The sequence below is a fragment of the Sebastes umbrosus genome, chromosome 3 (genome assembly GCF_015220745.1).
Source record: "Sebastes umbrosus isolate fSebUmb1 chromosome 3, fSebUmb1.pri, whole genome shotgun sequence".
NCBI lineage: Eukaryota > Metazoa > Chordata > Actinopteri > Perciformes > Sebastidae > Sebastes > Sebastes umbrosus.
The window spans coordinates 38,885,583-38,912,081 of record NC_051271.1 but is presented as its reverse complement, the minus strand read 5'-3'; the positions used below and the strand labels follow the sequence as shown (position 1 = coordinate 38,912,081).

The window sequence follows — 26,499 nt, the reverse complement described above, 5'->3', positions numbered from 1 at the left end:
CAAAGCAGCCTACTGTAATGATATAACGTTACTGGCACAAAGACTTTGGAGGATGTAGGTAATCTAATAGCTACAGGAAATATGCAAATAAAAAGTAAAACAGTTTGAAAGCATATCTTTTAAAGGTCTTATTTTTTTTATTTTTTAAAGATAATTTTTTTGGCATTTCAAGCCTTTATTGACAGGACAGTGGAAGGTCTAGAAAAGGGGTCACATGCAGAAATGGCCACAGGTCGGATTCGCACCCGGGCCTTGCCCGCTCTACCAACTGAGCTGTCAGGGCACCCCTTTTAAAGGTCTTATTGATAACATTTTTATGTAGATGAATATTTTAAAAAAATATTAATTTTAATTAATTTGACCTTTAATAATAATTTTACCCTTTAGAAAGGTACCGAATTAAAGCATGGCTTTTCATGAAAAAATTATTATGGTTGTGAATTTATCATTTTAAAAATGTTGGCAGGTCAAAAATGAATGTTTACTTTATCTCTGTGGAAGATATCTGACATCGAGTGCTGCAGGAATGAGTCCCAAAACCCGGAAATGAGTTAGCATTTTAGCACTTCCGGTTCCCTCGGCTGAAAGTCAATGGGTTTTAGTTAGATGTCTGAAATAAAGTCTGTGGTTAACACAAGCTGAAGAGATTTTAACGTTTTGTTCTAACAACATAAATTACATCAATAAATATCCCACTTGTGAATTTTGAAGCCTTATGTGTCTTAAAAAAGGCGGTCGCTAACAAATGGCTAAATGAGACTATTAAACGGCATCACACTGACTCCGGCGACTGACTCACGCCGTTACAGCCTCGTTGTGTATACTCGCGTTCATGTGACCGTGGTGTAGTTGGTTTTTAGCCTAACGTTAGCTTTTTACTTCTGGCGATTGCATTCACACTTCAAAAACCATAAAGTGGTGTTGATTGTGAGATTATCTTGCTGAACAAAACGTGTAAGTATCATAAACATGTGTTTGCCAAAGAAACTGATTTTCTGCAATAATCTAAAACCCAATGGAAAAATACCGATGCTTTTTGTCGAACTTCTAACAAGGCTTGTGAGTCAATAGTAAAACAACGTTGTTATCATGTGGTATCTCTGTGTCGTCAGTATGGAAGAAGACGGATAAATGGCTGAAAGTGCCTGGCAACGACTTGTTGTGAAGTGAATGCAATGGAACAGGAGAGGGAGAATGCGACATCTAGTGGCTGAATGTTATCAATGTTATCAATAGCACATTTAACTATAGAAATAAAAGAAAATAAGAGAACAATAACATTTGTATAGAGCTTGAGCAGTCAAATGACACACAACATGTCTCCCAGCCACAGAGCTATTCCCGTATTTCCAACAAATGATGCGGTTTAAGATCAAAGGAAGTTATTAAAGGGGAATATGGTGTGTGTGTGTGTGTGTGCCAGTAAACAAGATTAGTGAAAAGTGTGACTCAGAAAATGATATGGAAGTCATCCAGTGGACAACATTAGTGAGTCAGCTCTCGGCACCCTGACAGATGACAGATAAATGACAGCTTGTCAGTTCATGAAATTTACAAGCAGCATGACTCTACTGCTCAGCAGCGCCTGCACCAAATTATTACCACCAACAAAGAGGATGGACAAAACATGATCCTCTCACCCCCGATACAGTAACCTGACACAGCCTCTGTCAACAGTACAAAGCCTGCTTATCTCATGCATATCATTTCATATATTCAGGACAACTAAATCCCATAGCACATGTATGATAATATACAAAGAAAATAGAACAGTAATAAACAGGGCAAAAGTGAGCATGGCTCACAGACCCCCCCCCCTTAATCATGGACTCCATGATGGAGTGATTGGACTAATGGAATTAGTCTATTGAGCACAATGTAGCTTGTTATTTGCTCACCTTCCTCAGGATAAAGTCAGTAGAAGACAAGAGTTTGAGTTCTACTCCGGAAACCAAATAGAAGTAAAAAAAAAAAAGTCATAGTTTTTGGCCAAAATATAGGGATATAAAAATCCACTGGTGGAACAACAGAACTTTTCTGAAAAAGTATGTTACATTACCACATATTTCGCTGTAATAGAAATTGGTAATTACATTGGTATGGTAATTGGTAATTACTCTGAAAGGTTATTCACCACAAATTGAATTAACTCTCTTGAGGAAATTCAACACTATTATACTTTATACGCTTCACACGTTTCATGAACACCTAGAGAATGATCGACTTTGACCTTGTGACTGAAAGGGATGGAAGTAAAACATTTCCTACAGTTAAGTCTATAACAGAGTGATTGACCAATCAGAATCGAGTATTCAACACAGCCGTGTAATAAAACAAAATAATCATAAAGTCAATACACCGACTCAGTAATGTCAGATACAATGTATCTATCTAAAGTTTGCTAACCTTAGATAACATTAGTCACCATAAGCTTCTGGTCCTACCAGACCAAGTAAGGCTGGAGCACAAAAAACCCAGATTATATTCAATTCAGCAAAGGTGTGTTTTATAGTTTATGAACTCTATGAACTATGAAGAATGGTATATTTCTGTCTAACTTTAAGGCCTCTTAACACCCACACAGGTGTTTTCAGTTATTCTGGCTGATTAGACCTCTGCTCAGGTTGAAGGTACAGTAAGTGGAGCTATGATGGGAATTTATGAGCTCTTATCTACCAATAAGAATGATAAAGGTGCAATTTGTCCCGTCCTTACAGGTTCAACAAAGCTAACAGGAGACTCAGGAAGATGTCACTCAATTAGGCCCTGTCTACACGTATACAGATATTTTCCCCTCTTAAATCAAAAAATCTGTCCACACAGCCTTTGTTTTACAAAATATACACACTCGAATGCAAAAACGACTCCAAGCGCTCGCCGTAATATTTACATTTTCACCGCAAGTGAGATCACAAGTTAAGGGTCAACGAATTTTGCTACCAGCCTTCTCACTCCCTTTCCTTCGGCTTCATTACAGTCAGTTTGATAACAGTTATTGTTGGTGGAGGGGGGGGGAATTCCTGTCATCACTCTGCTGTCATCAACTGTCTCTTTACATGCATAAATGAGGAAAGAGAGGTTATTCACATTTATGTCCACAGCCCTTCTGAGTGCTCCAAACCTCGCCTTCAATCGCCTAAAAGCACATTAATCACCTTTCAGCCTCTACAAGTTTAAGTCAGGTCAAGTCAATTTTATTGTATACCCCAAAATCACAAATCACAAATTTGCCTGAAAAACATAACCAAAAAAAACCTTTTAACAGGGAAAAAAAATGGAAGGAAAGCTCAGGAAGAGCAACAGAGGACGTGCAATAGATGTCGTGTGTACAGAGTAACAACAAAATGAAAATACAACATAGACAATCCATATGACAAAAAAATAATACATTTAATGTGAACATATGTGAGAAGGTTGATCCAGGAGGATGTCAAGCAGCTTCCCGGCGTCGCCAACAGAACAGAGCCAGAGCAACACGACCTCCTCCCCACGCCAAACAGATTGAGCCAGAGCAACACGATCTCCTCATCACGCCAAACAGATAGAGCCAGAGCAACACGACCTCCTCCCCACGCCAAACAGATAGCGCCAGAGCAAACACGACCTCTTTTCCACGCCAGATAGGTAGAGCCAGAGCAACACGACCTCCTCTCCACGCCAGACAGATAGAGCCACAGCAACAAGACCTCCTCCCCACGCCAAACGGATAGAGCCCAAGCAACACAACTTCCTCTCTACGCCAGATAGGTAGAGCTAGAGCAACACGACCTCCTCTCCACGTCAGATAGGTAGAGCAAGAGCCAGAGCAACACGACCACCTCTCCACGCCGAATAGATAGAGCCAGAGCAACACAACCTCCTCTCCGCCATGGAACCTAGAGAGAGGACCAGGTTTTAGTTTTTAATTCCAAGTTGCTTAGTAATGTAAACGATGTTACCCGTGCCAATAAGCCCCCTTGGACTGAAGTTGTTAGAGAGGCTAATGTTTAATGTGTTCCCTGCTTTGGCCTCCTGTGACTGGAACAATTTAAATGTAAATTAGTCCGAGCAGTGCTAACAAAACGTAAAAGAAAAGCTGGTAGTGCACCATCTTTTTATGTGCATACTCATTACACAAAGCAAACAATGGGCATGAGCTAAATGAGGAGAGGACGTCATCATTTCCAGAACGCTCCGTTTTACACATCCAGACAAATATTAAGTAACCAGAGTTTTTAAAAATCTGCACCTTAGAAGGCATTTTCAGAAATATCTGTTTTTGTGACCCAAAGCTCCGTTTGCCTGTGAACGAGAGGCCAGAAAAAAATACGTGTGGACAGGGCCTACTGGTGCCTTCAAATGGGGTCGTGAGCTCGTGTTCACAACACGGGAAGTCGTGCACACAACATGCTTGGCGTTCAAGTGGTTAAGGCAGGAGATCACTGCTGCTAAGTAACGGCAATATTAACGTTACTGTCGGCGTCTAGAAGCCACAGAGGCTAACGATTTAGCAAGCTAGCAAGTGGGTAACATAATGCAGTAAATGCAAAGGTATAATGACAGAAGAGAAAGATGAGGCCGTTGGGTATATCAACATTTTCCTCAAACTTATTATAATATTGTGAAGAAAAACAATATACGGCTAAAATTACAATAAATTAACTTATTGTGCACCGAAAAAATAACTTCCATAACTTCCGCCATTACTGTCAACATGAAAAAACACGTCACAAGTTGTGAACTCGGAAATTTCAGAAACTTTCCACTTCCGAGGTCGTGAATACGACATGAGGGGGTGTTCATACGGGCCCAACTCGTAAACACGGTAAACACGACCCCAGTTGAAGGCACCATAAGTCTATACACACCCACACAGTCCTGAGAAGAGGTCGGATCAGTCAGATTAAGTGAAAACACCTGTGTGGGTGTTCAGAGGCTTTAATCACATACTGTATGTCGGTCAGACTAAGCACACACATGCACTGCTCAAGAGTCTTGATCATGCAGGTGACTGAGAAAAGACCTTCTAATGATGATATTAATCTAATCAGAACAACTGAACCCTGCTCTCTTGGTCTGAAGCCAAGAAGCAGTTTACATTACTGGGATAATTAGTTGGGCATAATTTAATGACTTAATAGGTCAAAAGATGACAGACAAGTTGAAAGATGAGACAGCACAGGGTTAGGGTTAGGGTTAGGGTTAGGGTTAGGGTTAGGTGGGTTAGGGTTAGGGTTAGGGTTAGGGTTAGGGTTAGGGTTAGTAGGGTGGGTATTTATACAGACAAAATATATGCTTTTTTTCACATTAGCATATATCAAGATGATTAAAAAACGGACTCTTCACTTTCTCTAAAGACGAGAACAACTTCAAATTGCCTGTTATCTATGTTAAAGTCTGACACTATTTATGGGACACCAATTTCTTAAATGATGAGTGTGTAACATTAAGGGGGATCTATTGGCAGAAATGGAATATAATACTATTATAGTATTTTTCATTAGTGTATAATCACCTGAAAATAAGAATCGTTTTGTTTTCATTAACTTAGAATGAGACGTTCATATCTACATACAGAGGTTGTCCTCTTCACAGAGCCGGTCGCCATGTTTCTACGGTAGCCCAGAATGGATAAACCAAACACTGGTTCTAGAGAGGAACATTCACATTTTTGCGTCAGCCACCGTAGTTCTCCTACACGCTTGGTAATCAAAGTTTCAGTTGGTTGCAATCTGCAACCTCACTGCTAGATGCCGCCAAATCCTACACACTTTTAAAGTGCCCGGTCTTACCAAAAGGCGTATGAATAACACCAGTTTCTTCAGTCATTTTGTGTGTTATCGCTACGCATTTTTTGCTTTTTGCTTGTCATTTCACGCAATATTAGATGCTCAGAGCAATTGCTCCAGAAGTCAGGTGATGTAATATAAAGAGCGAGAAAGTCCACGCGGGGAGGTGGACTGGGTGGATGGATGGGACATGATTTTCACTCAGGGGAGCGGTGTTCGTGTCTCGCGTGAAACCAAAAGTCAACCGATGACATATTTACATTGCCTACTTAACTTATGTACATAACTTAATTTACGTAACAAACGTCCTTATTTTAATTCAAACCATGAACTTTTCCTAAACATAACCAAGTAGTTTCGTTGCCTCAACATAACCAAGTAATTTTTTTTAATTCACAACGTCAACCACGTGTTTAAAACTGCAACCGTGTGTCCGTATATGACGTGTTGGGAATGAGAACGGCGTTAAATGACACGTGATTTATTCATTTGAGTTGATGCACTAAATGGGATATGGATACGCCTTTGACGAATAAATTCTGATGTAGCGAACATTTAACTCATATGACCGTGTTTCCGCTGCTAGCAACTTCTCGGATATTCCAATAATATGCGAATGTTTGTCTTCATCTCCGGACCACAGGAAACATGTCCAATACTAGCTGACATGAAAGAACTATTAACATTTGCCCAATTGAAACAAATTCCTGAAGAGCTTTCTCCATTTTTCTCTCATAGATGGTTAGATGGCAAAGCCGACTTGTTTTGTTTCTGGTTCGCACCGTCTACTACTCTGTTTACTGGCGGATTACAGCCATGCGTAGTTTATAGCACCAACGTCGGACCAAACTACGCTGTAGTCGAGTTTATTCGCTCTATGCCAGTTGATGGAAATGCGCATAATTCGCTCGTCTTTTTTGTGACACTTCAAACGTTTGCTTAGTATTCATTTGATAATTCAATGGAAACATAGCTAATGACAGAATGTATGACTATTTTGGTCATGGGTTTCATACACTTTCTGTAATAAAACATCTAAAAGCGAAAATCCTATCAGATAGGGGACCCTGGAACAAAATCTCAAATGGGGGTCCGTGCTCTAATTTGTGTCATTTGTTGAGGGGTCCTTGATGTGAAAAAGTTTGGGAACCACTGCTGTAGGTGAGACAGAAGTCATCTGCCATATCCAATGTGCCAGAGATTAGATTTAGGCCAGATATTGAGGCGAGAGGAGTGTGAGAAAGAGTTTAAGTAAGAGGAGACTGAGTTCTTTGTATAAGCTGCTTGTTTGGCCATGCTCCAGGGCCTGTGCTGCTAGCGCTAGTGACAGTCTGTATGGTGCCTCCAGGTGCTGTGGAAATTCCATGCAGACGCAGTACAAGATGGTGCTCACGGGGAGCATGCAATCTGAGAAGCCGGTTTCACAGCATTGCATGGACATGGCTTGGAGGCAACCCTTGCAGAAGAGTCACATTATTAAGTGTTGAAATCGTTTGACGTCACTGTCGCTTAAAGCAGATGTGCTGCTTTCAAGGACGGCCTGCAGCTGCTTGGGCCAGCTCTGTAAAGCCACCAGTTATTGGACAAGTGATTTCAATGCTTGACAATGCAGACATGGTGGGAAATGCGCTGCCACAGTGCTGGTCTATTGTGAACAGACTTAAGTGCCATTGTCAACCAGGACAGGTGTGGTCAGTTTATTTCAATAGCATGTACGTATGAAGACACACCTGTGATGGTAAATGTTGTTATTATCATAAAGTGGGCATGTCTGTAATGGCCAGTTGCCAGTTTTTCCTTGCCAAAATTTAGCGCAAGTTTGGATTGTTATTTAGCCTCCTTCAGAACAAGCTAGAATGACATGGTTGGTACCAATGGATTCCTTAGGTTTTATATGATGCCAGTATTTTCACTCTAGCTTTAAAACTGAGCCACTACAACCTCCATCCTTTATGTGATGGAGGTCAAACAATGTTTGGCTACAATATACTATATGAGAAAAAGGTCAACAGAAATAACCAGGGCTGTTGGTGTAATTAAGCAGGCTACATGCTTTGAGGATTTGAATGGGTATGAAACCTCAGAGACCTCAGGAATGTTTAAAATCTAAAATGAGGCAGTGAATAAGGGAATAAGGCTTCTGAAATATGATTATATTGACCTGGCACAGGATTTAAAGAGCTCAAATATGCTGCTGTCTGCCCCTTTTTCAGAAACTGAACAAATAAAAGGTGGATGAGCTCAATAACGTGATTATACTGATTAGTTTAGAAAATATATTTTTTTTGTCATTGCTGCATTAAAGGTCCCATATTGTAAAAAGTGAGATTTTCATTCCTTTTACATTATAAAGCAGATTTAAGTGCTATATAAATACTGTTAAATTATCAAAACGCTCAATATACGGAGAAACACACACATCCCGTATTCAGAAATTGTGCGTTTGAAACAAGCCGTCAGGATTTCTGTCCATTTGTGATGTCACAAATATACAATATTTAGACCATTACACGGTTTTAAATATAAACATTCTAAATGTGTCCCACTTTATTTCCTGTTGCAGTGTATGTAAATAACATCAGCTGACAGGAAGTAAACATGGACCCAAACTGTTCCGTTGAAATGCACTAAAATGGAGCGTTACAGACAGAGGGTAAATACAGGTATATTCAAGCAGACAGTATGTGGAAAATAAAGGTTTTTTAACATTACAGCATGTAAACATGTTTTAGTATAAACACAAAATACAAGTATGAACCTGAAAATGAGCACGATATGGGACCTTTAATTGTTGGGACAATGACAGTAGCAACCCTTTATGTATGTTACTAACCTTTCATCATTCAAATGATTCAGTACCACTGAACCACAAATTAATTAGTTTCCATTCTCGCAACTGGATTGAAAAAGCCAAACATGATGAAGGATTTAGTTATTTGTATTACTGTCTCATGAGTCTTTATTTGAATACATTGTTTCACAATCTGTATTTCATTCAAAGCATAAAAGAATGCAAACAGGAAAATAAATGACCTCTCAAACTTCTCAGGTTATGACTCATCTAATCTTTCCCTCTTATCGTCTACTCCCTCTCCATCCTCTACACTTCTTCCCCTGTACTCACTGTCATGTGTCCATCCTCCCTTACTCTCAGGGCGTCCCCTGCTCCGGGGCCCGTGTGCGTGCTGCCAACTCTAGCGACAGCCTGCGCAGCGCCGCCTGGTGCTGGGGGAACTCCTCACACACACGGTGCAAGATGGTGCTGACGGCGTGCACGCGCTCCATCTGGCTCTGTAGAGCGGCTCCTACGGATTTGCTGGTGGACGAGGCTTGGTAGCTTCCCCCACACACCCCCTGCAGCTTCCTGTTGTGGCTCTGTAGAGCCACGAGGTGGATTAGGTTCTACAGGGAGGGGAAGGATAAAGTGGATTGAGTGTGGATTTGTTTTTATGCTTTCACTTGTTAGAACATTTCCAACACTGACCACAGAAGGTGGAAAAACAATTCCTGTTCTTCTCCATGTGTGGGAGTGGTTTTTCTGTAAGTAGAAACTGTGACGCACAAGTCAGTAATTCCACAGCCATGTCAACACAACCCATGCCATCTCAATGCAGTGAGATATCACGATGAGATTCTGCAGCCAGTGGCGATCCCATATCTCCACAATCTGGGACCTAACTTCATCCTCCAAGAAACAACGCTCACCCCCACAGAGCCAGGGTTATCACAGACTACCTCCACAATGTGGGAGTAGAGACAATGGAACGGCCTGCCAAGAGTCCAGACCTCAACCCAATTCAACACTTGTGGGATCAGCTTGGGCGTGCTGTACGTGTTAGAGTGACCAACACAACCACACTGGCTGACCTGCAACCAATCCTGGTTGAGGAATGGAACGCCATCCCACAGCAACGTGTGACCAGGTTGGTGACCAGCATGAGGAGGAGGTGCCAGGCTGTTGTGGCTGCGTATGGATCTTCCACCGCTACTGAGGCTCCTGACGGTGTATTAAATGAATAAAGTGTAAAATTGCAAATATGTCTTGTTTGTTCCTTGTTACTGAAAGAAAGTTCAATCATCCAATCCATCAAACAACTCAAAACAAGAGTCAATAAAAACAGGAGAATACACTGTTTACCATTGGCAGAGCATTTTGGCAAATTTTTCTCGGGCGCTCCCCACATAATCAGCTGTGTTGCTCATCCTACAAATGCATGATCCTTACAAGTTGGACATCATTGTGAAGGTAAATAAACAGGCTTTCCAACTATGAAAAATACAATGACCATTAGCATTGATACAACAGAGAAATAATCCACCAAACACAAGTTTCCGAACTTTTTTTTCCCAGTAGATACAGTACAACTGCAAAACTGCATGTGATTATCATAAAGTGGGAATGTCTAAAGGGGAGACTCGAGGGTACCTATAGAACCCATTTTCAGGTCAAAGGACCCCTTTGAAAATGGCCATGCCACTTTTTCCTTGCCAAATTTAGGGTAAGTTTGGAGCTTTATTTAGCCTCCTTTACAACAAGCTAGTATGACATGGTTGGTACCAATGGATTAATTAGGTTTTCTAGTTTCATATGATATAGTATCTTCACTCTAGCCCGTTACAGCCTAAAAATCGCAAGTTGCTTAAAGAAATTAGTGGCTTTAAAGCAAATTTGTATTTAACGTGTTATTTTTGTGTTAACTTTAATACAACCATAATACAAATACAACATTTCAAAGCTGATTTACAGTATATTTACATGGTAGCATGTATTAATGTGTTGTAATGCAGTATGCTGCACAGTTTGTGCTCCTTACCCTGTCTTTGGTGTCCTGGAGATTTTCAAAGTCGGTGTCAAGTACGTAGCTAGTGCTGCAGAGTTCTATCAGCTGCTGCTTCAGCTGCGGGAGCCTGTCGCTCAGACTCTCCTGGCTCTCCTGCAGCTCCCAGATCACCTGCTCACAGTCTGCCACATGCTGAAGACATACATACTGTATATAAGATAACTGTGCAACATGCTTCAGGCACATATGCAGATTTGGAAAAATGTACATCCCCCTACCTTGTGTGTGTCCCGGATGTTGCGCTGCAGGCCCTGAATGACGCGGTTCAGCTCGCCCTTTGTGTTATTCTGCTTGTGGGGACTGCGGCGTATGGCCTCCCTACGCAGGACGACGGTCTCCCTCCTTGCCACTGTTGCTTCACTCTCCCTCAGCAGTAGCATCTGCTGTTTCTTCAGCCGGTTGACTCGCACCTGCAAACCCCCACACACACACACACACACACACACACACACACACACGCACACACGCACACACACACACACACACACGCGCACACACACACACACACACACACACATACTGTATGTTTAATGAATTGTGTCCACAGGTATTAAACAAGCTCCAGAAACATTAATACATGCATTCAAATCATTACCAGGCTATGATGCCTCGTTAATTTGACCTTTTAAAGGTGCGTAGGATCTGGCGGTTTTCTAGCGGTGAGGTGAGGAGATTGCAACCAACTGAAGCCTCTCCCGTGTGCCAAGCAAGTTGGAGAGCCACGGTGGCCGACGTGAAAACACTTAATGTCCATCTCTAGAGTCATCTGGAGCAGAGCCAGTGCGTAGAGTGTGTGTGTGTGTGCACGTGGGAAGTGAGCGGTGAAGCAAGAGAGCGAGAGCGGCAACGACGGGAGCGAGTCACGTTATCAGCTCTGGCCCAAGCAGGAAAACTTAACAGAGTCTGTTCTGGGCTACTGTAGAAGCATGGCGGTGCAACATGGCAGACTCCGTGGAGAAGACCCGCTCCCTATGGAGATATAAACAGCTCATTCTAAGCTAACGAAAACACGATTCTTATTATCAGGTGATTATACGCTAAGGAAAACATACTTATTAATATTATATTCCATTTCTTATTGTTACACACTAGTCCTTTAAAAATACTTTAGAGGCCCAGCCATTCATTTTTTACTCCCTCTAGATCATAGGTCTCAAACTCGCGGCCCGCGGGCCAATTGCGGCCCGCAAGACGATATTTTGTGGCCCCCACCTTGATATGAAAGTTTAATGTTAGTGCGGCCCGCGAGTTTTATGTGAATGGCACTTTGCCACGTTGTGTGTGGAAGGTCCCTTTGTTGCGCGAGCCCGAGCTGAACGAACCTACCAGTCGCAGTGGGGTATATGGCTCCCGGGGGCGGGCAATCGGCCGGGCTTGATGCAAGCAGAGAAACATTTCACAACAACTATGGCGGCGCCTGTGTAACATCGCATAAGCTTGATTAAAGCTTGATTTATACTTCTGCGTTGAATCGACGCCGTAGCCTGACGTGCACCTCTCCAGAAATGTAACTACACGTCGCGGCGACGCAGACTGCAACAGCTGTGATTGGTCCAGTCTCTCAGCGATGCTGAGCGGCCAGGACCCCGGACAACCACAGAAAGTTCAACTTCTCTCTGCCTCCATCTTTTCAATGTTTGTTCACACAAATCGACTCAGATATATTTTCTCTTTTCGGCGTTCCAGTAATGTCAGTAAAAGTTCTGTGGTTCAACAGTTATTAGCTCCAACTCCGCTCAGTTTCTGTTTGTAGTACAAGAAGAAGAAGAAGAAGAAGGAAACTCATAGAGACACCGCCGCCAACTAGCGGTTTGGTGGTGTAATTGCAGAGCAACACAAACACAGCTGGCACAACTTTATTGCGGAGTGACACCAACTGGAATGAATATTCCTTGCTGCCAGGTCTCTGGCAGCAAGGAATAGGCAAGAGAAGCCATGTTCAGAAGAACCGTTCATGTTCTTCAATGTTCCATTCATGTTCAGGACAGTTCATGTTCAGAAGAACCGTTCATGTTCAGAAGAACCCATTCAAGTTAAAGAACTGTTAATAATGACGTTTGAGAAGATTGGTTTTTTTTTAACAAAGCTTTTTTTGTGGAATACCTGTTTGCTTCACCCAAACCACACACATTGAGATGCTGTTTTACCTTAAAGACCTTTTTACACCTTAGATGAGGAAGTTCCAAAAACAAGTGTTGGAAAAAGATGAATATATATATTGACATATTGGATATGTAAACTTTGACTCTACAGTCGGCATGACATAATTTTAAAAATGTGCTGTGGTTTAAAATGGAATCAACCAATGGTTCCCAAGTCCCAGATCATTTGCTATGAGTTCCATGAAGAAACCGTATGATTCGGCTCAAAAGGTGAATAACAGTTACATAACTTTTTTTTGTTTTTGAGGTAGTAACATTGATCTTGACGTGGTCTGTCTCTCCTGCATCTTTCCTCATCACTCCCGGTCATGACCCAAACAAGAGGAGGCTGATTTCTATCTAAAGTAGGTCATTAGTACAGGAGGCAATCAATCTGTAACTTAGCTACTTGATCTGTGTGTGCTGTGTTTCTATTGCTGTTGCAACTAACTAGCAAGGATAAACATTGAGATGTTGAGAGTGCTTGAGAGTCTTTTCTGGAGGCAGAGGGAACCAAAGGTGTGTGTTCTAATATCCAAATGTCTGACCGAGAGCCTTTTTCTCTCAGTCAAGATCCCCCCTCTCTCAGTGAGTCAGCAGTAAAACTTTACTGCCTTAATGTACATACAATACGTGTATGCACATACAAAGGCAAACAGTGGATGACAACTCAATATTACTGTTTATTGTCTCTACGTATATAATCATATTGTCTTTACCTCCATACGGTGTATCTCAATCTTCATCATATGGATGTCTCCCTGAACCGTGTCCGAGTCCACAGCTGAACGAGTGTCTTTCACAAGCTGGGTCTTCTTCTCCCACAGCATGATCTGCCGCCTGACACGCACACAAAACACATTGCACTCAACAAAGGACGCATGTAAAAACCAGTACCCAATATGTGTGGTATGAGCTGTTAAAGGGATAATTCTGATTTTTTGAAGTGGGGTTGTATGAGATACTTTTCCATAGTCAGTGTATTACCTACAGTAGATGGCGGTCGGCACTCCCCCAGTTTGGAGAAACAGACAGGAGTACCAGCACAGGAGCAAAGCAATGTACTGCTGTAGACGGGGGCAGCAGGAAAATGTGTTTTAGCCACCTAAAAGAAAGGCCCACCCCCGTCCACAGCAGTACTGTAGTGACTACTATCAAATAAAAAGCCGCTAAGAGGCTGAAGTAGGCACTTTACTGCGTAACTCGTTCCAAAAAGTCCAAAAGTCCAGATGCGTTTTAAAGTTTATTAAATTAAAGGAATTACAAACAGTAAGGCTAACTAGAATAACTAAACGTGAAGTGACGTGATGGTCAACAGAAACTATCCAAACCTATCTCTAGCCATCAAATAATAATAATAATAATAATAATAATAATAATAATAATAATAATAATAATAAACGACAGGCTAAATACACACTTTGGCTCCTACAAGTACATTGCTTTGTTCCTGTGCTGGTACTCCTGTCTGTTTCTCCAAACTGGGGACGTGCCGACCATCTACTGTAGATATTATAATACACTGACTATGGAGAAGTACCTCATACAACCCCACTTCAAAAAATCTGAACTATCCCTTTAAAACCAGAATGATACAAGCTGTCATTAACTGAATGATTTTATTCCAATAGATATAGGGTATTGATTATTAGAAGACAAATGTCTGGATATTTATGGATATATTGAAATAACTCTAATACCCTATAGAGTAGTGGTTCTTAAAGTGGGGCCCGGGGACCCCCAGGGGTCTTTGAGGAGTTTCCAGGGGGTCCCCAGTAAAGAAAAAGAATCATTTATTTTCACTATAATTCCATCCATAAGTTCAAAATAACAGAATGTATGACTATTTTGGTCATGGGTTTTATATACTTTCTGTAATAACACATCCTCTAAAAGCAAAAAAGCTATCAGATGGGGGACACTGGGACAAAATCTTTAATTTGTGTTAGTTTAGGGGTCCTTGGCGTGTTGTGTTTGGGAACCACTGCCCTGGAGGTTACTGTTTTCTAAGCAATGATCTAAAATTACCTACTAATCATAATATAATATAATTTGTTTTATTTGCATAAAGTCAGCAACGATTTATAAGAGTAGGAATATTTTTTAGGGTTTTAACGCAAATTTGTTTTAATGCAACTTGCGACTCTGAGGTTGTAGCGGCTCAGTTTTAAAGCTAGAGTGAAGATACTGCCATCAAATGAAACTAGAAAACTTAAGGAATCCATCGGTACCAACCATGTCATACTAGCTTGTTGAAGGAGGTTAAATAACGCTCCAAACTTATGCTAAATTTTGGCGAGGAAAAAATGGCATGGCCATTTTCAAAGGGGTCCCTTGACCTCTGACCTCCAGATATGTGAATGTAAATGGGTTCTATGGGTACCCACGAGTCTCCCCTTTACAGACATGCCCACTTTATGATAATCACATGCAGTTTGGGGCAAGTCATAGTCAAGTCAGCACACTGACACACTGACAGCTGTTGTTGCCTGTTGGGCTGCAGTTTGCCATGTTATGATTTGAGCATATTGTTTTATGCTAAATGCAGTACCTGTGAGGGTTTCTGCAATCAATTGCGATTAACTATTGAGAATCATGCGATTAATCACAATTAATTATTTCAATCGATTGAAAGCCCTAGTATGTTTGTTAAATAACACATTAGGGAATCAAATTCATCAAGTTGATTGTCATACAGACATAGAAATATTAACTCATATTAAACAAACAAAATGAATATGTGACTGACTCAGCCTCCACCAGGCAGTTGAGGAGTCTCTCTTTTTCCTCCTGGGTCTTCTCGTGTGTCATCTGCATCTCGATAGCCTCTCGCTCTGCCTCCTAAACACATGAGATCACGTTTAATAATCATTTACTATTAAAAAATGCAGAAAAATAACAAAATAAAAGACAAATGAAACAATCAATGCCATGCCTGAAGCCTGTGGAGGAAGTCAGTCTCCATCAGTGCGTTCTCCTGTTCCAGCGCCTGGCTGAGCTGTCCGTTGGTGCTCAGCAGGCTGTTGAGCTTCAGCAGGTCTCCTCTCAGCATCTTCGCATTCTTGTCCAGCTCCGTCTCCTCACGGTGCTCTACTTCAATCTGACCTGATGGGGTTGGGAGCTGGCTTAATTGCAACCCATGTACGAGTGCATGGGGAAAGTTATCTCACATACTGTATGAATTGTTTTACTATAACAACAGTTAATTTAGAGATGTCAGACTGATGTTGTTAAATACAGAAAACTTACATAGTTCGATTCTCAGACATGCTGTTAACTAGCTCATGATCACTAGTTGCCTATGTATAATTTACCGACAACTGACTTTGACTTGAACCTTTGTATCTATTTGTGCATGTGTGTGCTTCTTAATTACGTACTCTCCAGGCGTATTTTCTTCTGCTGCATGCCAGTGTACTCTATCTGCAGTTTGAGCATGTCCTTGCTGTTGGCTTGTATCTCCTGGGTCAGTCCTACTAGAGTCCCTTGTCGTTTCATCCAGAGCTGCTGATCACTCTTGACATTCGCTGCCAGCTCCTCGATCTCAGCCATTAATGCCTCTACCTTGATTTGCAGTGGACTCAGGTCCTCGTACTGGGAATGGAGGCACACAAATCACAAAGGCAGCATGTGAGTCTTATATCTGATTTTTTGTTTCTAATGAGCTTCTATTCTACATAAACACACTAACAGACAACCAGGGATTACTGCTTCCCCCAAAATCTCTCACCCCAGTGCTGGCTGCAATTTGACAGATCTTTTTGTTGTAGTTGGCGATGGTGGCCTGCTTGTGCCTGATGAGTTTAACAAAGGAAGAAATCTCAGTCTGGTTGGATGTCAGTAATTTGTTGTACTTTGCGATCTCCTCATCGAGGGCCTCCTGTGTGACGGTCAGGCTGTCCAGGTGTTGGCTGATCTCGCTGCTCTCCAGTCCCACATCCCACACATCATTCTCCAGCTGCCACAACTGAGAGAGCTAAAGGAGAGGAAGAGACATTGAGCAGGACAAAAATGTAATATCATAATATATATCTTTATCCTTAGCATACTGTACATGTGGGTTTGTGCTGTTTTTGTAATGTTCTATCTTCAGCTCATTAGTTCCCCAATTGTATGGAGGTGCATTAATAAATCGCTGGCGTACTCCTTGAGAGGCCCAGTTTGAAACTGAAGATCTAAAAATATACTGTACATATAAATAATATGATTGTGTTAATGAAAAGGGACTTTGGTGGACAGATCTTTGCTGTCAGAGTGTTCTGAACCTGCACTTTCGGACCGAAGGAGGAGCCACTTTTCGACCGCAGGAACTTTCCCCCATAACTATAGGAACCTTTTGAGGAACTCATTGCGTTTCGACCTCAGGGACAAGGGTCTAAATTCAATTCCGATGACATTTTTTATGAGGCTTTCCCACAGCCTGAAACACTCTGAATGATTTTTCTATCTATCTAAATCCCATTTTACCTTCTCCTTCTTGAGTGTGGCTATCCTGCTGATGAGCTGTTGGGAATACTTGGCAGCCTTTTTGTAGGTGAGCTCCTGCTGGATGTGGGTCATGATCTTGTCCTCCATCTCCAGACGCACAGCACTCTCTTTCTCCAACTGCTTCCTCTGATCCTTCACTTCAACATGGTGGGTGCTGGTTTCCTAGTACAATGCAGGAAAATAAATGGCGAGTGGAATGGTTTCAGTAGGAAAGAGAAGGAGCAGAGCTGTCAAAACAGAAGCCTTTGTCCTCTAGCTACCTTAGAGAGCCGGGCGAGGGTGCTCTCCGTCTCCCTCAGAGTGCGGAGGCAGGTGCTGTAGTGGGCCTGCAGAGCCTCTTGCCGGGCCTGCTTCTGACTGAGCAGCTTTTTGGAGGTGGCAGCGTCCATCTGGGACCAGTTCAGCTGCATCGTTAGCATCTCATTTTGGTCCTGCTCTTCAGTGGTGGATCTCTTGTAACCTTCAATCTCTCTGTCAAGCAAGATCACCTGGTGCTCGGCAGCGCTGAGGGAAACAAAGGCAGCAGTAAAGAGTGAATAGATGCATGCCTTGATTTTAAAACTTTACTTTATTCTATTGGTCCATTGATCCCAATTAAGACTATACTATACTTGGGTGATATTGCGTGTTTTTTCAATTTCTGAATGGATTACATACTGCTCTTCGATGCGGCTCTTTTTGATTTTCCTGTAACGCCAGTACTGAGGCTCTGGAAAATCCTGTTTACTTTGTTTACATTTATTTAACAGTACCTCAATTTCATTACTGAAGTTCTTCTTCTTACAGTCTTTTGTTGGTGCCATTTCTCCAATAGTAGGGGCATGTGCCAGAGTATTTGCACACGGCACAACACCTGCCCTATAGTGTTTAGGGGGCGTTACCTATGCTGATAATAAACACGCCACATGCCTCCAATTTACGATGAAGTGGGATTCATCATTCAGCACAGCTGGGTAAAAATTAAGAGAAAATATAAGAGAAATATAAGAGAATGATTGCTGCATGAGGCCCATTGTGTTGTATTTTCTACATATTTTCTACACACATCTGCTATATTTTTGACAATGGGTCTCATCCACAAACAGTGTGTACACACAAATCTGTGCTTAGACCGTGCTTACGAATGTGTGACGCACAATGAATCCAGGATTCATCAATATTCTCTTACCTGAATTTGTTCTTACTCTGAGAACAAATTTAGAATTGCCTCAGACCATGCATATGCACAAATGATGAAGGCCCAGCCGACTGTCTTAATGCAAACACACACCTTTTAACTAAATGCATATCATATTAAAACTGCATTCAATAAAAAAAGGCTTGAATAGACAACAACATTTAAAACTGTTAATTTACTAATGCATCAGCCAAATGTATTGAATAATTATGAAATCATTGCCCTTTCTTCCTCATCAATTATTGTAATAATTCAAATATATTATATATTTTGAAGCTTCTATTGAGGTTTTTGAATTAAGCTCCAAATGTCTGTTGTCATATTTCATGATGCCATTACCCTAAAAAAAGAATTGCCTTTGGGTAAAAGTCCTTGCTGGATGTCATCACTCATGTATTGGACATATCCCACCCTGCGGGGAGTCTCTCATCCTGGGCCGACAGATCAGGTGATCCTCCTCCTTCATCTGTTTCCTTCTTTTTCTTCTGGTCTATTACTCGTTTTTTTCGCATCAACTTTAATATCGAACCATTTCTTTTTTACCTGAGCCACAGTCCGTATCTCAGGGGACACAACATTCACCTCCCCAGTGCACTGCAGCCTGAGACTCCTTTTTGTATCATTGTCACTGTGTGGAAACACTTCTGCCTTCCACCTCGGACACTATTGTCTTCATTTCTTCAGTAGATGTTTTTTGTTTTTTATCTTTAGGGGCCATGCTTCTCTCTTTTACAACAACTTCCTCACTTTCTCTATGATAAACCTCTAGGAACACATATTTCCTTATATAAAGAAAAGGGAGCTTGGCAGTACGCTGATTACAAATAGCGGGCACATGGCTGTCAATTTAGAATGATTCTGATTCACTAACGTATGCACAGTGGTAAGGGAAAAAATTGGCCGGTGCGCACGTGTCATGAATCTGTCGGTAATTTTGCATGTGCACTTATTTTGTGCGCAAAGTAAGAACGCATATATTAATGAATGAGGCCCAATGTTAGTTACATGTACGTTTGGAATGCATTAGCACATTTAAAGTGGATCAGTAGCATATTAATATGCAGCCTTCCCTCTCCCTCATTCTCACCGCACAGCATCCTGCATGGCGCTGAAGGCCTCATCTCGTCTCCTCATGCCCACCAGGCTGCTGCTCCACTGCTGCAGCAGCTGTTTACGCGCCATCACCAGAGACTCCATTTCCATCTCAGCCTACACACGGACACAAACATGAGTGGACATGTGTTGTGACTGATGATGCAAATGCAACATATATTGTTGTGAAGGGAATCAATGCATACTCTGCTCATGTTTTTTTTGTTGCTTAAACCTTACTGTTTTTGGCATCATTGGGAAAAAAATCTATAATAACCTTTCAGCATATTGTAATTCAAGTGTTGAATCAAAACTAGACTTCTGCTCCTCCTCATGGCTCTGTTTTCAGACTTTAGAACATCTAGCCCGTGACGGGAGACTTTGGCCAATCACAGGTCATTTCAGAGAGAGAGAGCGTTCCTATTGGCTGTTCATTCAACGGAGGCAGCTGTCAATCACTCGTGAACTCCGATCAAACGGTCAAACTAGGCAGCGCTGATCAAATATGAATCAATATTCTGTTACTGTAATGTCTATTTCTCTCCTCAAATGTTGTTAGAATCATCTTGTAGTGTACTGTTCAGCTGTAAAATGAGAAAGTTTGGTGGGCGGTGCTTGGTATTTCCTCAACTGATCTCAACATGGCTGCCGGGTCACAAACTTTCTCATAAGCTAATGCTGTATCCACTGGATGTGTAAATAGGCAACTGTTTGCTAGGCAACAACTTCATGAGGTGATGATTTATCAACGTTTTCTTTCCAGATAGTACCCCTGCCCCAAATAGCCAAAAATGATATTAAGGCATCCTTAATCTTAATGAATTCCTGTCAATTAGCTGCACTAATTTACAGTACTTGCTGGGTGATTAAAGGCACTTTCAACTTAAAGGTATACACCGTCTTATGCCATAATATAGTTACCTCAGAGAGAGCCTCTTTGGCTTCCTGTGTCTCCTCTGCTTGAGCACCGGCCTGGGCCTCATACATGGCTATCTGCTGCGTCAGCCTCTCCATGTCCTTTGTTAGACGCTCCACATACAAATCCTGACGACACAAGAGTATTTTAATCAATAACAATAAAGTCATCAATGATAACGCCCAACACAGTCAAAATACAATAATAATAATAATAATAATAATAATTGAAAGATCTGCAGCCTGCCCACCTGCTTCAATTTCTGGTCTTCGGCCTGGTTCTTCTCAGCTCCCGCTTTGTGTCTGGCATTCTTCATGGCTTTGACATTAGAGCGCAGATCTTCACTGTGTTCTTGTGTGAAGACGAGATGCAGCATCAGCCTCTCTAGCTCTGTCTGTAACTGGGACACTAAAGAGAAGAAGCACAGGAGTCAACATTAACACAATGCCTTCAAACTGTTGGAAACATGGCCTGACACTGATGCTGTCTTGCTGTTGCTGAATCAATACGGTATATCCAATGGACCAAACTACAGGCTGTTTTCAATACAAACTGTACAGTTCTACCACTTTATATATTTTTTCAATTTTTTTAATATTATTTTGCTACTTTGTTTTATGTCTTTTGCACTGTTTATTGTTATGCACCAAATCACCAAGACAAATTCCTTGCAATGTGCAAACCTACTTGGTAGTAAAACTGTTTCTGACCCCAAAAGCTTACTGTGCAATAACCTGGAAGAAGTTTCAATTGCAATAAATTTAGGTCTAAAGCCTTGGGCACACTACCCGCATCAGGAGCGCGTGGCGTCTGCGTCGCTCGGTGGCTGCGTGGTTCACACTAGACGCTTGTTGGCTGCGTGTCGGCTGCGTGTCGGCTGCCTGTCAGCTGGGTTTCTGCTGCTGCTGTCAGCCCTTTCTTTCTGCATAGAGTTTGCTTTTTAATGGCCATTTAACTTCATGATAAATATAATTAATATTTATTTTAGACAGAGAAAGTTTCAGAAACGTGTGGTAATTAGTAAATAATAGTAATAATCCACAATTAAAACTCCGTACTGTATTCATTTATGATGCTTTCCAAGTCACTGCTTGTTCCACATCACTGTCCGGCACATATTTCAGAATAAAAGCCTTGTGTTAACAAATGAAGGAATTCTGTGCAAAGAAAACCCACTTTAGGGCTTTTATTTCGAAATGAAAGCAGGAAGTGTTGATTTAAACCCCAAACTTGATCAATTCTTGGAGCTCTCAAAGTGACTGCGTGTTCCACAGCACTGACTGCTCATATTTCAGAATAAAAGCCTTGTGTTAACAAATGAAGGGATTCTGTCTATAGAAAAAACACCTGAGGGCTTTTATTTTGAAATGAAAGCAGGAAGTGTTGATTTAAAAACAAGTTTACTTAACTGTAGTAATCTTGCTGGTATGATGTTCATATACAGTCAATAGATCACCTTCACTGTCTGTGACATATTCTACAGATGTCTAGACATGTAAACTGTATTATGTAGCTGATATGATGTCCATATACTGTCAATCACCTTCACTGTCTGTTGCTGATGGGACACGCAGCCGAGACGCGAGCGGCTCGTGTGTAAAATAGGCGAGCCTTCTATTCTATAAAATAGACGCGCGTTAGACGCGGGCAGTGTGTCCACCACTTAACTGTTGAATCAATTGCACCAAAATTGAAACCTGAAATCTAGACCTAATTTAATTCAAGATAGGATTTAATCAAGCTTTATATTACAATTTGAACTGAGGAAAAATCTAATTATGTTGCATTAAAATCTAGACCTGTGCGTTTCAATCCACATGGCTTCTACAAAGACAATTTCTACAGCTGTATCACTTTTCAGAGATTGAGTTGCCCTCATGAGCAGAGCAAGTGAAGTTACAATAGACTCAGACTCTCTGCTCTTGGGTGTGTCTATACTTCTTTGCCTGGACATGGCTGCACAGACAAATGTGTGTTGCTGACTATCTCAGCTGCGTAAGAGGTCAAGATTGCGGATAATTATTACAATATAATTCACAATTTTCAGAAATGACAGACCTAACTTTAAGAATATTTTGTCCTTATTTCCAAAACATGGTGTCAAGCGTGAGAACTGTCATGGATTAAATCAATAATCTGAGATTTGTTCATTAGAGTTTGAAATAAATGGTGCAACACAGTTAGAATGAAATATAATCCAAGCTCAACACAGGAAGTCAGTCTCACCATAGGCTTTGACTTTGCCGTGTTGGCTGGTAACGCTGGAACACTGGCTCTTCATTGCCTCCAGCTGATCCTGTGTTTGTTGGTGCTTGGTTTCAGCCTGTGCCTTGGTATGATGCCGGTCATCCAGCCTGGTCTGGAGTCTGGCCAGCTCCTCCTGAACCCTGAACATGTCAACACCTATGTCCTGTATGTGGTTGTTATCTGCCTTCTCTGTTGCCAGCTGGGGCAGCGGGAGAGAGAGCACAGACAAGAATCAGAAAACCAATCAACAAGAGTTTTAGCATTCTATCAGACTCTCAGATGGTTTCCTTTTGTCATGCACACACTCTTTGTCACAGATATATTACTCCAGTTATAGATATTTCATTATTTTTTTATTTCTACCATTTTATGCTGGGTATTAAAATACATATGCTGTATGTAAGAGAAAAAATACAATGTATATATTTGTATTTAATTTCTATACAGGTCAACAACACCATCTTCTGGACATATTGAGACACTATAGTCTAAAAGTCAGGGGAACTTGAACTGTATGTTTATGTGAACTACAGGTTGTTACCAGCCACAACAGTGACACTGGTATTGTTTTTGTGTGTCATCGTGGCAAACTGTGATCCAGGAGACAGCTTCTGTAGCGGAGACTACCACAGACGCACTTTTGAGTACTTTGCCAGGTGTTTATATGGCTGTCTGTCTGTCTGTGGACAGATTTAGTCACCGCAATAGCGTCACAACCGTGCAAGATGCAGTCACGAAACTTTACAGGTGTGTAGTTGAGATCAAAATGAAGGCAGAGTTGGAAGATAGGTGTGGTCTGAGCAAGGGCGCCAGAAGTAGGGGGGTAGGAATTTGATGTTGACAGAAATGTAGCCAACCTTTTCCTTCAGTTCCAGGTTGATCCTCTCCAGCTGCTTACTGAGCTGGTTGCTCAGAGCAGCTTGTTGCCTGGTGACCAGCGGCTGCCAACACATCAAACAAGCATCAGTGACATGACAGTGGGCTAAATATCTAGTATAATGTTTGACACTAGAAGCACATTCAACTTTGTGCAACATGAACATAGCTTTTGGAGGGCTGTACTGCTGATACTTTAGCACACTGTATATTTATTGGAAAGCCCAAGCTAACTTTTAAGGGTTACCAATGCACCTAATACACTAATATATTTAGACTCCTAGATGAGTCATCAGCACCATTATTCTCTTTGAGGAGCAGTAAAGCAAAATCTATTCATTTAATAAATACTGATTGAATACATATTGAAAGAGAAGCTACAGACATGATCAGAGTCGAGAACAATGAACTTGTCGTCGTCATCGTCCTCGTCATCGTCGTCCTCCTCCTCCTCCTCCTCCTCCGGCAGTGGTTCCTGATCCTCCATATCTTCTGATGTGTTAAGGTTTGAGAGGTGAACTCTCAGTGCCGCCTGAGCAACATTTTCTTGCAATGAAACAGAGAGACACTCTTTAACCAAACAACAAATCAGAACATGTAAATATATACTTGGAAGTATTTTTGTCTGTCTTTAACTGTCTTCTAAATCTAATTTGCAGGGTTTTTTTTCGCCAAATACTGACCTAGGCTTTTGTTGCCATGTTATTCTCCTTGTTTAATGCAAATATTGTTAGAAACAAGGAAGTTAAGTTAAGGAAGGTAATCTGTAATCTTACAGCACAGTATCTTACCCTTGGACAATAAAGTTTCCTGTATTCAGTCTAAATTAATTAAAAGGAACTAAGAAATCCTAAGCAAACCAGCCTAAATGAACAGTTTTACCGTACTTACTGTATGCAATTTGTACCGATCACGTCAATTTAATTTCTCTCAGGATGATAACTGATATTGTATTGAACTGTGATATGCTGTGTCATACTGTGTTGCTTTGTACTCAACTTTAAATCCCAGGGTTAGTGTGTGACTGACCTGAATCTAGGGTGACCAGATCCTAACAAATCAAATGTGGGACAAAGAGTATGTTTGTGTGAGACAATGTGGGACACGTTATCAATGTTAAGAGGTAGTCTACAATTCTGATATAATGTCTAACTTGAAAAATAAACATTTATATTCTGCCCCTTATCTTGTAACATCTCTATGCTTTGCCCGAATGCGTCCATTGATTGGCATATCTCGTTTTGAGCCAAACGTTTCATGTGAGACTCACATGTACTATGTCACTTCATGTCGATTTCCCCCGTGTGAAATTGAAAAATAACTGGCGAATTTCGCAAAGAACTCGCAATTTTCCCTGGCATAGCGTAGCAAAGACGGTGACAGGTTAACCTGCACTTGACCCAGGTGTGCGCAGTTTGATTGACAGCGAACGGCCTCGTGAGGACAGCCTTCCCTGCTTTCCTAACAGCCATTGGATAAAAGCCAGATTTTAGAAAAGCTTCTGTCCTGCAGGGGTTTGACTCTTGAAAACTAGAGCTATTGAAAATGTGTGACATCGTCTGAATATGTGGGACAACAACAACAACTGGGATAAAAATGCTGTGCAGTCCCTGGTAAAGTGGGACACCTGGTCACCCTACCTAACTCTGTGGCTGCAGCGGAGTAGTCATCTGCCCCACTGAGGTCAGGGTGAAGCTGGGGGGTCAGGTCATCAGACTCTGGTCCTGCCTGAGTCTGTGGGCCACAGACAGGAAGCACATATAAAGGTCCTGGACACTGATGATGATTTAGATCATTGCGTAGTGTTAGACACACATTACAAAGACACATTTTAAACTTTTACAGGAGCTGGCAACTGCTGTCCCATAGGACTAACACTGTATGCAACAGTATAGACTTGAACTCCTAGTTAACTTCTATTATGTGCACCCAATACAAAGACAAAGACAATAGCAACATCACAGCATCTGGACAAATAAATATCCACACGTCTTCACAAGGAGTTGGAGTAGGAAGGGAAAAATTAAAGACTAAAGGAAAAAGTAGCTTGGTTATTTCTCAGATATCATATCATACCTCTGGAGCAGCTGAAACAGTCGCTGCACAGTCTTCTGCTTCACTTCCATCCTCATTGTGTCTGGAGCTTTCCTCCCTCACCTCCTCCTCCCCGCCTCCCTCAGCTTCAGCACTCTGCATCGGACCTGTGGTGACCTGTGGTGACCTGTGGTGACGAGGAGACACAGAGCTTGTTGTTGTTGTTGTATGCTATTTTTCACTTGAACACTGAGCTAACTCGCTTTCCGTAGCTAACTAACCTGTGTTACAGAAAACACGAACCCCTCAGAGCCAATATGAACACCACTAGGTTAGTTAACTTACCTATTGTAACGTTAGCTCAGCGGTAACCTGTTAGCCTGGACCAAGGTTAGACCGAGGTTAGACCGAGGTTAGTTCCCATGAAGCCACAGTTACTACAACCGTTCCATTAGTGGAGAGCTAACCTGAGCTACCAAACTAATACAAGAAACACAGCGTATATCTGAATTAAATAGTAATCATTTCCTATAATTGTGACAACACTTTCCACCGTCGCACGGTCACTGACAAACCCATAGGACAAACCAGCTCGCTAAGCAACCGTTGCTAGGCAACCGTAAACAATCCGTTAGAGGAGGATGGGCGGTGCTCATCTTCCTCCCAGAGTGCTCACTGCAGGGCAGCTTGTCAAAGTACAAGAATTGGACGTTCATTTTTAGGGCAATACTAAAATCATTACCAGTAGTTATTGACACAGTAGTCATCACGCTTTCTGCTCATCAAGCCACAACTAAAGTTACCTTTATTGCAATGGTATGGTCACATCTTTAACCCTCACGGTTGAATCCAGTGAGCCAAATCATTTAGGGTTGCTCGTGTTTGCTAAACCCCAGATAAAGCATTTCAGAGAGAGCTA

At 41.6% G+C, this 26,499-nt stretch overlaps 1 protein-coding gene and 1 long non-coding RNA gene across 2 annotated transcripts; one reads left to right on the top strand and one right to left on the bottom strand.

The window, feature by feature from the left end:
* The first annotated feature begins 112 nt into the window (after positions 1–112).
* LOC119484790 lies at positions 113–11,858 on the top strand. The gene is made up of 3 exons (XR_005206119.1): positions 113–125; positions 2,631–2,635; positions 11,241–11,858. It is a non-coding gene; the product is annotated as an uncharacterized LOC119484790 (long non-coding RNA).
* Positions 8,696–26,186, bottom strand: ccdc40 (coiled-coil domain containing 40). Its single transcript, XM_037763854.1, has 19 exons — positions 25,926–26,186; positions 25,623–25,757; positions 25,187–25,280; positions 23,932–24,092; positions 23,528–23,611; positions 22,650–22,869; positions 20,674–20,831; positions 20,429–20,551; positions 19,503–19,624; positions 17,499–17,742; positions 17,218–17,400; positions 16,481–16,726; positions 16,131–16,344; positions 15,686–15,855; positions 15,500–15,591; positions 13,470–13,590; positions 10,828–11,019; positions 10,583–10,741; positions 8,696–9,170 (listed from the first exon to the last, which is right to left on the bottom strand). Exons 2-19 carry the CDS (start codon positions 25,740–25,742, stop codon positions 8,919–8,921), a joined length of 2,955 nt encoding a protein of 984 aa, XP_037619782.1. The 5' UTR covers positions 25,743–25,757; positions 25,926–26,186; the 3' UTR covers positions 8,696–8,918.
* Positions 26,187–26,499: the final 313 nt, after the last annotated feature.

Bases quoted from the DNA above. Each gene is read 5' to 3' on its own strand.
- ccdc40 (XM_037763854.1), bottom strand. From the start codon at position 25,742: ATGCAGAGTGCTGAAGCTGAGGGAGGCGGGGAGGAGGAGGTGAGGGAG. The intron at 15,592-15,685 runs GCATGGCATTGA...TCATGTGTTTAG, and splicing joins ACTTCCTCCACAGGCTTCAG to GAGGCAGAGCGAGAGGCTAT. The intron at 13,591-15,499 runs GTCAGTCACATA...TGTGCGTGTCAG, and splicing joins AACTGCCTGGTGGAGGCTGA to GCGGCAGATCATGCTGTGGG.